We start from the raw sequence: 16,482 nt of genomic DNA on the forward strand, positions 1-16,482 counted from the left end.
CGAAGCTCACATCCACTACAAGACAATGGTGTTCACTTACGGTGCAGCAAGAGGAACTGCCCCATCTCTACATTCAAGCTATGCTCAAACCCTATATCCCAACCCGAGCACTCAGTTCTGCCACCTCTGGTCTCATGGCCGTCCCACTGCTACAGGAGGTCAAGCTCCCTCTCAGCCCAGTCAAAGCACTTCTCTGTCCTGGTACCCCAATGGTGGCACCAGCTTCCCTCTGATGCTAGGACAGCAGAGTCCCTGCCCATCTGCCCGAAAAGGTCTGAAACCCTATATCTTTAAAGAGTATCCCCCCAAAAATATAAATAAGAATAATAATACAAATAATGTGACACTTGTCCTACTAACACTGACTAATTGAGGAGAAATGTATTTACTGTGATATGTGGTTGTCTCACCTGGCTATGTTAAGATGAATGTACTTAATGTGCTGGTGACATCACAGGGTCAGAGAGAACTCCTGACTGTAGTCATACAAAAACACTCCCTGCACTCAGCCCATAAGAACCATTCATACTGTCAGATCTAATATGAAGAACTGAATACAACCATAAGAACCATTCATACTGTCAGATCTAATATGAAGAACTGAATACAACCATAAGAACCATTCATACTGTCAGATCTAATATGAAGAACTGAATACAACCATAAGAACCATTCATACTGTCAGATCTAATATGAAGAACTGAATACAACCATAAGAACCATTCATACTGTCAGATCTAATATGAAGAACTGAATACAACCATAAGAACCATTCATACTGTCAGATCTAATATGAAGTACTGAATACAACCATAAGAACCATTCATACTGTCAGATCTAATATGGAATAACTGAATACAACCATAAGAACCATTCATACTGTCAGATCTAATATGAAGAACTGAATACAACCATAAGAACCATTCATACTGTCAGATCTAATATGAAGAACTGAATACAACCATAAGAACCATTCATACTGTCAGATCTAATATTAAGAACTGAATACAACCATAAGAACCATTCATACTGTCAGATCTAATATGAAGAACTGAATACAACCATAAGAACCATTCATACTGTCAGATCTAATATGAAGAACTGAATACAACCATAAGAACCATTCATACTGTCAGATCTAATATGAAGAACTGAATACTAAAGAGAAGAAGAGATTGACCAGTACATATTCATGTAACTTTATTTTACATTGGCAGATCAATAAAGTTTGCTTCAATGCAGTCATCCAAACACCTTCATGATCAGTAACTAAAATAACTAATCTAGTTTTAAAGACAATTAATAAACACATGTATTCATTTCATAAGCTGTCTATCATTAAATCAAGTTGTAAAAGAATCCCTCCAAACTAGTGGTGAAAAGTGATCATCACACCATCTCTATCTGATACATGTTAGGGATGGAAGGTAGCCTAGTGGTTGGAGCGTTGGGCCAGTAACCAAAAGGTTGCTAGATTGAATCCCCGAGCTGACAAGGTAAACATCTGTCCTTCTGCCTCTCACCAAGGCAGTTAATCCACTGTTCCAAGGCCATCATTGTAAATAAGAATTTGTTCTTAACTGACTTGCCTTGTTAAATAAAGGTTCAATAAAAAAAGTGTCTACTAGCTCATCCCCACAGAATACTGCATAGGGACAACCTGGTCTCAGAGCAAAACATATTATATGTTACAAAAACATCCATGCCACTCCATTTAGTATGTTACGTTAGGTTACATTATATTTTGCCTAACAATTTTGCCTAACAATTTTGCCTAACAATATAAACTGAACAATATAAACGAAAACTGTAAATTGTTGGTTTCATGAGCCGAAATAAAAAAATCACAGGAATTTTCCATATGCACAAAAAGCTTATTTCTCTCAAATGTTGTGTTTATATCCCTGTTAGTGAGCATTTCAGCCTTTGTCAAGATAATCCATCCACCTGACAGGTGTGGCATATCAAGAAGCTGATAAAACAGCAGGAGGTGCACAAGGTGCACCTTGTGCTGAGGACAATAAAAGGCCACACAACACAATGTCACAGATGTCTCAAGTTCAGGGAATGTGCAATTTTCATGATGACTGCAGGAATGTCCACCAGAGCTGTTGCCAGAGAATTCAATATTTATATCTCTACGATAAGCCACCTGTAACGTCCTTTTAGAGAATTTGGCAGAAAATCAACCCCGGCAGCCCAGGACCTCTTCACCTGCAGGATTGTCTGGGGGGGGGGCTGAGTAGTATTTCTGTCTGTAATAAAGTCCTTTTGTGGGGAAAAACTCATGCTGATTGGCTGGGCCTGGCTCCCAAGTGGGCCTATGCCCTCCCAAGTCCCACCCATGGCTGGGCCCCTGCCCAGTCATGTGAAATCCATAGATTAGGGCCTCATTTATATATTTAAATGGACTGATTTCCTTATACGAACTGTAAGTCTTTGAAATTGTTGCGTTTAGATTGTTGTTCAGTATAATACGACTTGTAGGACGTATCGTATGTTACGAATTACAATTCGTATGTTATTTTACGCATTGCTATTCATACATTATGTTACGAACTTGTAATATGTATGATATGTTACGAATTCCAATTTGTTGTTGCTAACGTTAGCTAGGTTAGGAGTGAGGGGTTTAAGGTAGAGTTAAATGGGTTTAGGGGAAAGGTTAGCTAACATGCTAAGTAGTTGCATGCTAAGCTAACATGCTAATTAATAGCTAAAAAGAAGTAAGTAGTTGCAAAGTTGCTAATTAGCTAAAATCCTCCGTGACGAGATTCAAACACGCAGCCTTTGGCTAGACGTTTGAGTTACACGCCCACCCCTCCACAGAGCAGGAGTAAGGCTTCTCTCCTACCTGTAAACGGTGGTGTGTTTTTAAGCTGCCCAGTTGAAACTCTCCCCACAGACAGAGTCAGACCAGGCTGAGAGGGAAGCAGTACCACCCTGTCAATTGGCAGACTAGTGTTAGTTTTCAAAATGAGAAGCCTCACAGAGGGTATTCAACACTAAGTGCAAATCTTAGTAGAAGCTAACAAAACAAAGTACACTAAAACTAACAAGGTGCACACTGATCAGTAAAGTAAAGAGAGGCTAACATTCTATAACACTCCCTTTCCTCTGCACAGTTCTCTCACAGTGAGAAACAATAGGATTACTATAGAGTGTTCTACATTTTCTTCATTTGACCAAATTCAACGTTACAACTTCTTTTATGAGATGAGAATTAAGTGATGGAGTGACTTTATTCTTAGCTGGTCAGAGAATTGATGAGGCTTTTCTCCTTAATGTATACGCTGGTGTGTTTTTAAGTTGCTCTGGTGAGAGAAACTCTTGCCACAGCCAGAGCAGACATAAGGCTTCTCTCCTGTGTGTGTTCTCTGGTGAACTTTTAGCTCATTTGATGTTTTAAAACATTTTCCACAGAGAGAGCAGTAATAAGGCTTCTCTCCTGTGTGTGTTTTCTGATGAACTTTTAGCTCAGTTGATGTTTTGAAGCATTTTACACAGTCAGAGCAGGAGTAAGGGTTTTCTCCTGTATGTATACGTTCATGTGTTTTTAAGGTATCCAATCGGGAGAAACTCTTCCCACAGTCAGAGCAGAAGTAAGGCTTCTCTCCTGTATGTGTTCTCTGATGAAGTTTTAGCTCAGTTGAGGTTTTAAAACATTTCCCACAGTCAGAGCAGTAGTAACGCCTCTCTCCTGTGTGTGTTCTCTGATGTACTTTTAGCTCAGTTGATGTTTTGAAGCATTTTACACAGTCAGAGCAGGAGTATGGCTTCTCTCCTGTATGTATACGTTCATGTGATTTTAAGTTATCCAATCGGGAGAAACGTTTTCCACAGTCAGAGCAGTAGTAAGGCTTCTCTCCTGTATGTATACGTTCATGTGATTTCAAGGTATCCGATCGGGAGAAACTCTTCCCACAATCAGAGCAGGAGTAAGGCTTCTCTCCTGTATGTACTTGTTGGTGTGCTTTTAAGCTGCTCATTTGAGAGAATCTCTCCCCACAGTCAGAGCAGTAGTAAGGCTTCTCTCCCGTATGTATACGTTGGTGTGTTTTTAAGGTATCCAGTCGAGAGAAACTCACCCCACAGTCAGAGCAGGAGTAAGGCTTCTCTCCTGTGTGTATTTTTAGGTGTATTTTTAGCTTTGATAGAAATGGGAAAATCTCCACACAATGTGGGCAGTGGTGAGACCTCTTAGCTCTGTGATCTTCCTGCTGTTGCTCTCTGGATGTAGAGAATGTCTCAACACGGTCTCCTGTGTGAACAACATCAGAAGAACCAGTCAGTTGGTGTGATATACATGTCAATGAAATGTATATTAGGAAGCCCTTCTTACATCAGTAGTTTGTCAAAGTGCATTACAGAAACCCAGCCTAAAACACCAAAGAGCAACCTATGCAGATGTAGAAGCACAGTGGCCACGAAAAACTCGCGAGAAAGGTAGGAACCTCGGAACAAACTTTAAGAGGAACCAGGCTCTGAAGGGTGGCCAGTCCTCTTCTGACTGTACCGGGTGACATATGAATTCATGTAAGTTGGCTGTACAATACAAGAGGGAATAAAAATAGTCTAAAACTGGGTAGGAGTCAAAAACTAAAAAAGGGGCGAAAGTCAAAAACCACTCACTATCACAAGAGTTAGTAACTACACAGCCGTATCATAGAACTTTACTACTTCACTTCTTTAGTCTACTCTCTGATCACTCCAGATAACCCAGTGAATAAAACAAATGCTGACAATACTGGTGTCAAACCATGCAAGTCTCAGTAGCATGAAATAACATCTACCTTCTCATTGTAACAGTTCATCATGAAACAGTTCTACTGCAACTTTTCATACACAGTGAGAAGTTGGAATGAATAACAAACTTAGTTAGATAGAACCTGTGCTTACCATGAGAAACAGATTTCCCAATCTTCTCCTCCTCTTCTTCATCTTTAATGTTGACATTCAGCTCCAGTGTTTGACTGCAGTCTTCCAGCTTCACTGATGCCATCTCTGGATCCTGCAGTGCAAACTGGGCTCCACTGTCACAATCAGGACCCAGTGACTGTAGGTTTGGACTCAGTGTGGAAGGAGAGAGGCAGGTTGGGTTTGTCCTCACTGTTGATGTTACCGGCCTCAGACTTAATCTGAATTGGCCAGTATTAATAAAGAGAAACGGACACAAAAGTTAGTCTTGACAGTTCAGGCACTCGGTCTATCCTCACTGTCGATGTTACAGTCCTCAGACTTAATTCAAGTTGTCCTGTAGTTATAATGAGAAACGGACACAAAAAGTTGTCTTGACAGTTCTGCCGCTTTCTTTACTATAACTAAATATATTAAAATGTTTTCTTGTTCATTTCTCTCATTTCCATATATCAGGTAACTAATCATTGACAACAAAACATTAATTGACATTAGACAAAGTGCACACTTTAAATTATACAACATAAGTGCACTTAATCTATAGTAGATTTCCTACATTAAAATAAATGACTCAAAAACCATTTAGTTCAAGGTTACAGTATGTTTTAGGCAGCACTATGTACTATTTTCCTGAATAATATTCACTGTATTATTTAGCGTTATTTTGGCCTTTGGCCGTCCCCATCTACCGTCCAACGGAGAGGGATGGAGGACAGAGATAGGGAGAGAGGACAGAGATAGGGAGAGAGGACAGAGATAGGGAGAGAGGACAGAGATAGGGAGAGAGGACACACACACAGAGAGAAAGAGAGAGTGAGAGAGAGAACGAGAGCGAGCGAAAGATGGAGGGCAGAGAGAGAGAGAGAGGCCGAAGAGAGAGAGAGATGGAGGCCAGAGAGAGAGAGAGATGGAGACCAGAGAGAGAGAGAAAGAGAGATGGAGACCAGAGAGAGAGAGAGAGATGAAGGCCAGAGAGAGAGAGAGAGAGAGAGAGAGAGAGAGAGAGAGAGAGAGAGAGAGAGAGAGATGGAGGCCAGAGAGAGAGAGAGATGGAGGCCAGAGAGAGAGAGAGATGGAGGCCAGAGAGAGAGAGATGGAGGCCAAAGAGAGAGAGATGGAGGTCAGAGAGAGAGATGGAGGCCAGAGAGAGAGAGAGATGGAGGCCAAAGAGAGAGAGATGGAGGTCAGAGAGAGAGAGAGAGAGAGAGAGAGAGAGAGAGAGAGAGAGAGAGAGAGAGAGAGAGAGAAAGAGAGAGAGAGAGAGAGAGAGAGAGAGAGAGAGAGAGATGGAGGCCAGAGAGAGAGAGAGATGGAGGCCAGAGAGAGAGAGAGATGGAGGCCAGAGAGAGAGAGATGGAGGCCAGAGAGAGAGAGATGGAGGCCAAAGAGAGAGAGATGGAGGTCAGAGAGAGAGATGGAGGCCAGAGAGAGAGAGAGATGGAGGTCAGAGAGAGATGGAGGTCAGAGAGAGAGATGGAGGCCAGAGAGAGAGATGGAGGCCAAAGAGAGAGATGGAGGCCAGAGAGAGAGATGGAGGCCAAAGAGAGAGAGATGGAGGTCAGAGAGAGAGAGAGATGGAGGCCAAAGAGAGAGAGATGGAGGTCAGAGAGAGAGATGGAGGCCAGTGAGAGAGATGGACTGACCAGCTGGGAGAGGTAGATATAGGGGGGAGTATGTGTGGAGAGAGTGAGAGTGTGTGTGTGTGTGTGTGTGGAGAAAGAGTGTGTGATATGAACAATTAATCAAATGTAATCAAACAGTACCGACCACTCCCCCTCTCCAGCTATTTGACACCAACACACACCTTTGCAATTTCCATTAAAAAGCTCTACAATTATTGTTGTCATTATTTCATGTAATCTAAAATTTTTTTTTTTTAAATAAACTCAAATCCGTGAGTCTTTTTTAATAATTGAACCGAAACCAAACTGATCTCAAAAACGCACTAATCGCTCAGCACTAGTATTATGGATTACAAAGGGATACCCAGCCGAGAGCTGCCCAGTGACACAAGCCTAAATGCGTTCTATGCTCACTTCGAGGCAAGCAACACTGAACCATGAGTGAAAGCACCAGCTGTTCCCGGATGACTGTATGACCACGCTCTCCGTAGTCTTTAAACAGTAGGATCTTTAAACAGGTTAACATTAACAAGGCCGACGGGGCCAGACGGATTACCATGACGCGTACTCAGAACATGTGCTGACCAGCTGACAAGTGTCTTCAGTGACATTTTCAACCTCTTCCTGACCCAGTCTGTATACCTACATGTTTCAAGCAAACCACCATAGTACCTGTGCCCATGAACACTAAGGTAACCTGTCTAAATGACTATCGCCCTGTAGCACTCACATCTGTAGATATAAAATGTTTTGAAAGGCTGGTCATGGCTCACATCAACACCATCTTCCCAGAAACCCTGGACCCACTCCAATTTGTCTACTTCCCCAACAGACCCACAGATGACGCAATCTCTATTACACTCCCCTTTCTCATCTGGACAAGAGGAACACCTACGTAAGAATGATGTTCAATGACTACAGCTCAGCGTTCAACACCATAGTACCCTCCAAGCTCATCACTAAGCTAAGGACCCTGGGACTGAACACCTCACTCTGCAACTGGATCCTGGACTTCATGACGAGCCGTCCGAGAGGTGGTGAGGGTAGGCAAAAACACATACACCACGCTGACCTGTAACACGGGGGCCTCTCAGGTAGAGGTCGACCGATTATGATTTTTCAACGCCGATGCCGATACCGTTTATTGGCGGACCAAAAAGGCCGATACCGATTAATGAGTCAAAAATGAGAACACAGTCTTTAACACACACACACACACACACACACACACACACACACACACACACACACACACACACACACACACACACACACACACACACAGCTCTGAAGTGACAACGACACTGAAGAGTCTGCTTAGGAGACAAATACTCTCAACTGTTTGAATAATAAAAATAGAGTTTAAGTTACCTGTGATGAATGCTGAAAACAAAAACTGTAATTTCTATATGCAGGAAATCCTATTTTAATAATGGGCATGGTAAGAATTGACTACCAAAGTGCGAGTCACATTTCCCATGACACCTAGCAAAATCTGAAAAGCGGTTCCTTAATTTATTCCATAGGATATTTTTAGATTAACTTAAAATAAGGTCTGTGTTTGGTTTAGGCTTACACCACCTTTCCAATTTTATAACTGTGTAGATATCCATAGGATATAACTGATCAATATAAGCGAAGATCATTTTTTTTGTTGAGTGGATTTATGAAAACATGTTGACAAATGTTACCTAGTGAGATTTACACGGGTATCAAAACGCCGAGGCGGTTTAAGCACAAAACACAGACCTTATTTGAAGTAGATCAAGACATTCTCTATGGAAGACATGAACGGTAAAATAACGAAGGAACCCCTTTCAAGTTCAGCCGCAAGTTATTACAGGAATTATGACGCGTCGACTATTTCTCTCTAAACCATATATCTTTGACTATTACGAGCCTGCTGCTGCCTACCACCGCTCAGGCAGACTGTTCTATCAAATATCAAATCATAGACTTAACTATAATATAATAAACCTTAGGTCATTAATATGGTCAAATCCGGAAACTATCATCTCGAAAACATTATTCTTTCAGTGACATACGGAACCGTTCCGTATTTTATCTAACGGAGTGGCATCCATAAGTCTAAATATTCCTGTTACGTCACACAACCTACAATGTTATTTCATAGTTCCGTAAAAGTCTAGCAAATTAGTTCGCAATGAGCCAGATTCTGTATATCCTGATTCTGCGTGCAACGAACGCAAGAGAACTGACACAATTTCACCTGGTTAATATTGCCTGCTAACCTGGATTTCTTTTAGCTAAATATGCAGGTTTAAAAATATATACTTCTGTGTATTGATTTTAAGAAAGGCATTGATGTTTATGGTTTGGTACAGTCGTGCAACGATTGTGCTTTTTTTCGCAAATGCGCTTTTGTTAAATCATCCCCCGTTGGGCGAAGTCTGCTGTCTTTGTTAGGAAGAAATAGTCTTCACAGTTTGCAACAAGCCAGGCGGCCCAAACTGCTGCATATACCCTGACTCTGTTTGCAAGAGAAGTGACACATTTTCCCTAGTTAAAAGAAATTCATGTTAGCAGGCAATATTAACTAAATATGCCGGTTTAAAAATATATACTTGTGTATTGATTTTAAGAAAGACATTGATGTTTATGGTTAGGTACACGTCGGAGCAAAGACGGTCCTTTTTCGCGAATGCGCACCACATCGATTATATGCAAAGCAGGACAGGCTAGATAAACTAGTAATATCATCAACCATGTGTAGTTAACTAGTGTTTATGATTGATTGTATTTTTTTAGAAGATAAGTTTAATGCTAGCTAGCAACTTACCTTGGCAACGTAAAGCAGGTGGTTAGAGCGTTGGGCTAGTTAACGTAAGGTTGCATCCCCAAGCTGACAAGGTAAAAATCTGTCGTTCTGCCCCTGAACAAGGCAGTTAACCCACCGTTCCTAGGCCGTCATTGAAAATAAAAACGTGTTCTTAACTGACTTGCCTAGTTAAATAAAGGTTTAAAAAAAAAAAAAAAAAAAAAAAAATTAAATTGGCAAATCGGTGGCCAAAAATACCGATTACCGATTGTTATGAAAACTTGAAATCGGCCCTAACTAATCGGACATTCCGATTAATTGGTCGACCTCCACTCTCAGGGGTGCGTGGTCCTGTACTTCCTGTTCACCCACGGCTGCGTGGCAGCGCACAACTTCAACACCATCGTTAAGTTAGCCGACGGTGGTAGGCTTGATCACTGACGACGACGAGGCAGCCTATAGGGAGTAGGTCAGAGACCTGGCAGTGTGGTGCTAGGACAACAACCTCTCCCTCAACATGGGCAAAACTAAGGAGCTTATCGAGGACTAAAGGAAACAGAGGGCCGAACACGCCCCCTCATTCACCTTGACGGGATGTAGTGGAGAGGGTCGAGACCTTCGAGTTCCTCAGTGTCCACGTCACTAAGGACCTATCATGGTCCAAACACAAGAACAGTCATGAAGAGGTCAACGCCTCTTCCCCCTCAGGAGGCTGACAAGTTTAGGCATGGGCCCTCTGAACACTGGCTCTATGCACACCCACTTCTCAACCCACACAAACTACACTGACACTCAACACACATACGCATATTGACTCCACACACACACACACACACACACACACACACACACACACACACACACACACACACACACACACACACACACACACACACACACACACACACACACACACACACACAGAGATTACTATATGCTGATTGTCTAGTCACTTTTACCCCTAGCTACATCCTGTATTACCACAATTAACCCTGCAGATTCATCCTGTATTACCTCAATTAACCCTGCAGATTCATCCTGTATTACCTCAATTAACCCTGCAGATTCATCCTGTATTACCACAACTAACCCTGCAGATTCATCCTGTATTACCTCAATTAACCCTGCAGATTCATCCTGTATTACCACAACTAACCCTGCAGATTCATCCTGTATTACCACAATTAACCCTGCAGATTCATCCTGTATTACCTCAATTAACCCTGCAGATTCATCCTGTATTACCACAATTAACCCTGCAGATTCATCCTGTATTACCTCAATTAACCCTGCAGATTCATCCTGTATTACCACAATTAACCCTGCAGAATCATCCTGTATTACCTCAATTAACCCTGCAGATTCATCCTGTATTACCACAACTAACCCTGCAGATTCATCCTGTATTACCTCAATTAACCCTGCAGATTCATCCTGTCTTACCTCAATTAACCCTGCAGATTCATCCTGTATTACCACAACTAACCCTGCAGATTCATCCTGTATTACCACAATTAACCCTGCAGATTCATCCTGTATTACCACCCTGCACATTGACTCGGTACTGGTACTCCTTGTGCTACTATTACTTTATTAATTTAGAAAATATTTCCCTTTATTTTTTAACTATGTATTATTGGAAGTAAGCGTTTCACTGTAAACGTCTACACATTGTATTTGGCGCATGTGACCAATAAAATGTGATTTAGCTCGCAAAAACCATTTGCATTTACCATTCACATCATAGTAACAAATATAGATGAGATAGAAACAGCTGAAGGTGTCTGAATATGTAGAAAACTGATAATCATTACACTCAGCTTCAAAACAGTAGAGCAACCGTGAAATTGTCTCTCTGATTCAACCTCACTGCCTGCACTGAAGTCCACTGACCCAGACAGAGTTGCCGCCGCCATTTTATCAGCTCGTAAAAAAACATTACACAACAAAACAATAACATGTAAAACGAACTCAGAAATCTCAAATACATATATTCTTTATGAATTTATCTTGACGAAATAATGTATATTCATTCACTCAGACAAACCCAGTCTCTAACGATGTGACTTATCACGTTCTTCACTCACTCGGTTTGACACAACAATAAGGTCATAAAACCTTTAGCAAACGTGACAATACCTTGACGGATTTGCTACCTAACATGTTATGACATGTTCTTTCGATATTAGAAAGTGTAAACGTGCTATTACATACCTGTAGTAAACATTTCAAATGGACACAAAAACTATCGTCTTCATAGCACAGTGCTAGTGCTAGTGTTCCTTCTTCTTCTATGAGGTTTAACGGCGGTTGGCATCCAATGCATGTTTCATTACCGCCACCTACTAGACTGGAATACAACTCGTTAATACTTCGCTTGGAAAAATAAACAAATACGCTACTATCTCCACTTACAAATTAAAAAATAAAAATACACCACACTACTCCACTATTTAAATCTATTTAGTCCTACCTCAGGCCAACAACCTGAAAGGATGGGACACCAACACTTAACACACCCTGTAACTCCTTTGATGTCAAGTCTCGCACACACAAATACCTCTCTGCAGCTGCCACCACAACCTCAGTTTTCTGCGACCTACATTCCATCCCTTCAGTACAGTTGATAACCATTGCTATAAATGCCAAAAATCCAATCTTACTGAAAAATATATCAATTGTTGGTTTACCTCTCTGTGCTGGTACAGATCTATTACTCACACCACTCCTCTCAGAATGCCTCACCCTTGACCCATCTTCCTCTACTTTCTTCACTGCCTTAGCATATGACAACTTCTGCACTACACTAATCCTGGAAACCTCAACCTACCTCTCTCGCACGGGACATTTCTGATCCCCAGCCCCATGGGCACCCCTACAATTAACACATACCACTACTTTCCCCAATACTACACATTCCTTTGTCTCATGCCCTTCTGCACACTTCTCACACCCAGGAACCTCCCTCCTACACACTGCTGCCACATGCCCATAACCTTGACACCTGTAACAACGTAATGTATTCAGCACAAAAGCTTGTACAGGATAACTTATATCCTAACATCACTTTTAGTGCTAGTTCTTCTTCTCCTTCAATGTTAAATGGCAGACTACACGTATTGGTGTATTGCTGCCAACTACAGTACCGGTAGTAAATAAAAAAATCTAAATATCAGGCCTCCCGAGTGGCGCAGTGGTCTAACACACTGCATTGCAGTACTAGCTGTGCCACTAGAGATCCTGGTTCGAGTCCAGGCTTAAACATCTCATTTGAAAATCATGGGCATTATTAATATGGAGTTGGTCCCTCCTTTGCTGCTATAACAGCCTCCACTCTTCTGGGAAGGCTTTCCAATAGATGTTGGAACATTGCTGCTGGGACTTCCTTCCATTCAGCCACAAGAGCATTAGTGAGGTTGGGCAATTAGGCCTGGCTCGCAGTTGCCATTCCAATTCATCCCAAAGGTGTTCGATGGGATTGAGGTCAGGGCTCTGTGCAGGCCAGTCAAGTTCTTCCACACCAATCGACAAACCATTTCTGTATGGACTTCGCATTGTCATACGGGAAACGGCCTTCCCAAAACTGTTACCACAGAATCGTCTAGAATGTATGCTGTAAGATTTCCCTTCACTGGAACTAAGGGGCCTAGCCCGAACCATGAAAAACAGCTCCAGACCATTATGCCTCCTCCACCAAACTTTACGGACAGGTAGCAATCCGCCAAACCCAGATTCATCCATCGGACTGCCAGATGATGAAGCCTGATTGCTCACTCCAGAGAACGTCAATGGCGGGCTTTACACCACTCAAGCCGACACTTGGCATTGCACATGGCTTGTGTGCATCTGCTCGGCTATGGAAACTCATTTCATGAAGCTCCTGATGAACAGTTCTGACATTGCTTCCAGAGGCAGTTTGGAACTCGGTAGTAAGTGTTGCAACCGTGGACAGACGATTTTTACACACTACGCGCTTTAGCACTTGGCAATCCCATTCTGTGAGCTTGTGTGGCCTACCACTTCGCAGCTGAGCTGTTGTTGATCCTTGACGTTTCCACTTCACAATAACAGCACTTACAGTTGACCGGAGCAGCTATAGCAGGACAGAAATTTGATGAAGTGACTTGTTGGAAAGGTGTAAAGTTGAAAGTCACTGTGCTCTTCAGTAAGACCATTCTACTGCCAATGTTTTTCTATGGAGATTGCATTGCTTTGTTACAGAGACATTTTGCAGCCCAAAACTCTTAAGGTCTAAAGACTGAACTTTGGAACAATATTTATAAGATAGGAATGTTACGAATGGTCTGTGGAGATCTAAAGAATAATCCTGTCATATCGCTTTTCATTTTGTGATGTCATTAAAAAACTGTATAACGAAAATACTGTAACTTAGGATGGCAACACATTCTAGCTGTAAAGCTTCCATTCAATAGGATGTTAATACAATATAAAGAACGATAAAACTATTTTTGTTAAGATAGAAACTTCATTTTGGTTTTCTAATGAGATAATGGTTTTTCATGTCCGTTGCACATTAACTAAGCCATGCCCCTAATGAGGTCAGAAGAGCGTATCAGTGTGATGGAACCGCCTTTCCGACCAGAGCGCTTAAAAGGATTCGCTAAGAATTTTTTTAATTTAACATTTTTTATACTTGCAGTGAAGCTGCTCATTAACTACATCATACCAGTCATCCAACAGATTCCCATTCAGAGTGACACACAGATGCATCCAGGGTCAATGCCCTGCTCAAGGTCATGTTGACCAATCTACCACCAGGCCAAAAAAATGTGAACGCAAACCCTCCAAGATCCCCCCACAGTTCCCCAATAGCTGTCCCTCAACCATTTGAGATGCCTCCCACAGTCCCCCCCAGGAAGAAGAAATTAAATAAAAAATACAATTAATTCCATTCCCCACCCCCAAGAACACCCCAATGCACCAACAACCAAGAGAATGAACTAAAGAGAAAAAAGGAAAAGACAGAAGAAAACAGCAAACAACAATGGAAAAAATAAACTAAATAATAAATTTAAAACAAAAGGACATCAAGGACAACTAAAATCATAAGAGCAATGCCAACTGTATATGTTTGTATGCAAGTCTGACACAATTACATGTATGTTCTTGTATGTGTTTATTTGAATGAGAGTGTGTGTATATGCAGGTGTACAAACACCTGCACAGCATCAGCCTCAGGCAAACCGACATTAGTTGTAAAAACACTGCCACTTAGTGTCATTCAAATGTACTTTTTATTATGATTAAAAAAAATATATAATACTTTTATCTTTGACCATCATTCTATCTCTCACACAGCAACTCCACTCCTACTTGTCTCCAATTCCACATACCAACCCTCAGCCCATCCCATCTATCTATGCTGGCCACCCACTTCGGGTTTCTACGCAACACATATCTTTCAACTATACTGTGATGTTTAATGTACAATTTCAATCTATCTAATCGAATAGAATCCACAGATTGCGAGTTGAAGACAAATACTTTTACTAAGAATATTAGTATATTAGTAATTGACTGACCCGGTCTCTCCAGATCTCCTAACAGTAATATTTCTAGGGTATATTTTAGATCACATGGTCCCGTGTGGCTCAGTTGGTAGAGCATGGTGTTTGCAACGCCAGGGTTGTGGGTTCGATTCCCACGGGGGACCAGTACAGGGAATTTATTTTTTGAAATGTATGCATTCACTACTGTAAGCCGCTCTGGATAAGAGCGTCTGCTAAATGACTTAAATGTAGATCAAAGCTATGCATTTTCAGCCATTCCTGAACCTGAGACCAGAAACAGGAGGAGAATTCAATATAATTCAATATAATAATTTTAGCTGAAAAGCACGAAGACTTGAATCTTGCATTGTTTTATATATCAACTCATACACCCTGTACCATGGAATCGGTACATCAAAAATCTCTTCCCAACTATTTTGCAATCTGTATGGCACAGTTGTCAACATCCTGGTCCTCAAATGAAACTGGTATACTTTCCTATTTATGCTATTTTTATTCCTACGTGAGTTTTGATCCTTTATAATGGGCAGACAGGCCAGTTCCCTACCTCCTTCCGCTGCCAACCGCCTCCTCCATTTTTGGGGCAATGCTGTAATCAATTGGTTGTACTCTTGGATTGAGCAGACCTTTCCGTACAATTCTGATAACTCCATGAAGGACATAAATCTACCATTCCAATTTACAACATAATTTAAGAACAAAATATCCTTTTCAAACATCTTTCCCAAAAATACAATTATTTTATCAACCAGCACATTTGAGTTCAACCATAATATTTGTTGTAAAATTTGTTCTATCTTTTCAGGGGGATGAAATTGAAATTTTAGCCAGTTCTGCAACGCTTGTTTGAAAAAGAGAGCAATCTGCACAAAGGCAAAAAGGCAATTTTTAAACAATGGATGAGCTTTTCTTAGTAATCTACTTCAGAAACATTTAGGGTTCAAATACAACTTTTGAATGAGTGAAGCTTTTAGAGAGAGGTTTAGTGCTTTTATATTTAATAATCTCAACCCACCCAATTCATATCCATTATATAGATAGGCACGTTTTATTTTGTCTGGTTTAGCGTCCCAGATAAAGCAAAATATTTTTTGCTCATATGATTTGAAAAACGAATCATCAGGAGTAGGCAGCGCCATAAGTAAGTGCGTAAACTGAGTTATGACTAAGGAGTTAATCAGGGCAATTTTTCCATAATTTTTCCATTGCTCTCCATGGTTGCAGGATCTTGTCTATTTTTACAAGTTTTCTATTGAAATTAGTTGTGGAGAGCTTATTTATATGTTTTGTGATATGAATACCGAGTATGTCTACTTCACCATCAGCCCATTTTATAGGTAAACTGCAGGGTAATGTAAAAGTTGCATTTTTTAAGGATCCAATAATAATGTACACTTATCATAATTAGGTTTAAGTCCAGAGAGTACAGAAAAGTTATCTAGATCTTTAATGAGACATTGCAGGGATCTAGCTTGCAGACTTAATATAAAACTTGAGTCATTGGCATACATGGACAGCTTTGTTTTTAAGCCTTGGATTTCTAATCCTCTAATGTTATTGGATCTGATTTTAATAGCTAGCATTTCGATGGCCATAACGAATAGATATGGTGACAGCAGACACCCTTGTTTAA

General features: G+C 41.0%; 4 protein-coding genes across 9 annotated transcripts in view; 2 read left to right on the top strand and 2 right to left on the bottom strand.

The window, feature by feature from the left end:
* LOC115179515 (zinc finger protein OZF) overlaps nucleotides 1–16,482 on the top strand; it is a 919,448-nt gene that overhangs the window by 355,365 nt on the left and 547,601 nt on the right. The window lies entirely within an intron of this gene.
* The window catches only part of LOC115179511 (zinc finger protein 665), a 514,676-nt gene that overhangs the window by 308,051 nt on the left and 190,143 nt on the right, over nucleotides 1–16,482 (bottom strand). The window lies entirely within an intron of this gene.
* LOC115179539 (gastrula zinc finger protein XlCGF17.1-like) overlaps nucleotides 1–16,482 on the top strand; it is a 558,171-nt gene that overhangs the window by 47,850 nt on the left and 493,839 nt on the right. The gene's annotated exons all lie outside the window — the stretch shown is intronic.
* Nucleotides 2,534–5,017, bottom strand: LOC115179532 (gastrula zinc finger protein XlCGF17.1-like). Its single transcript, XM_029741148.1, has 2 exons — nucleotides 4,900–5,017; nucleotides 2,534–4,261 (listed from the first exon to the last, which is right to left on the bottom strand). Exons 1-2 carry the CDS (start codon nucleotides 5,000–5,002, stop codon nucleotides 3,282–3,284), a joined length of 1,083 nt encoding a protein of 360 aa, XP_029597008.1. The 5' UTR covers nucleotides 5,003–5,017; the 3' UTR covers nucleotides 2,534–3,281.

The sequence above is a fragment of the Salmo trutta genome, chromosome 39 (assembly GCF_901001165.1).
Source record: "Salmo trutta chromosome 39, fSalTru1.1, whole genome shotgun sequence".
In the NCBI taxonomy this organism is placed as follows: Eukaryota; Metazoa; Chordata; class Actinopteri; order Salmoniformes; family Salmonidae; genus Salmo; species Salmo trutta.

What these genes read in the sequence shown, in the direction of transcription:
- LOC115179532 (XM_029741148.1), bottom strand. Translation starts at nt 5,002, where the DNA reads ATGGCATCAGTGAAGCTGGAAGACTGCAGTCAAACACTGGAGCTGAAT. An exon ending in TGGGAAATCTGTTTCTCATG is followed by an intron (nt 4,262 to 4,899) that starts GTAAGCACAGGT and finishes TTGTTCACACAG; the next exon opens with GAGACCGTGTTGAGACATTC.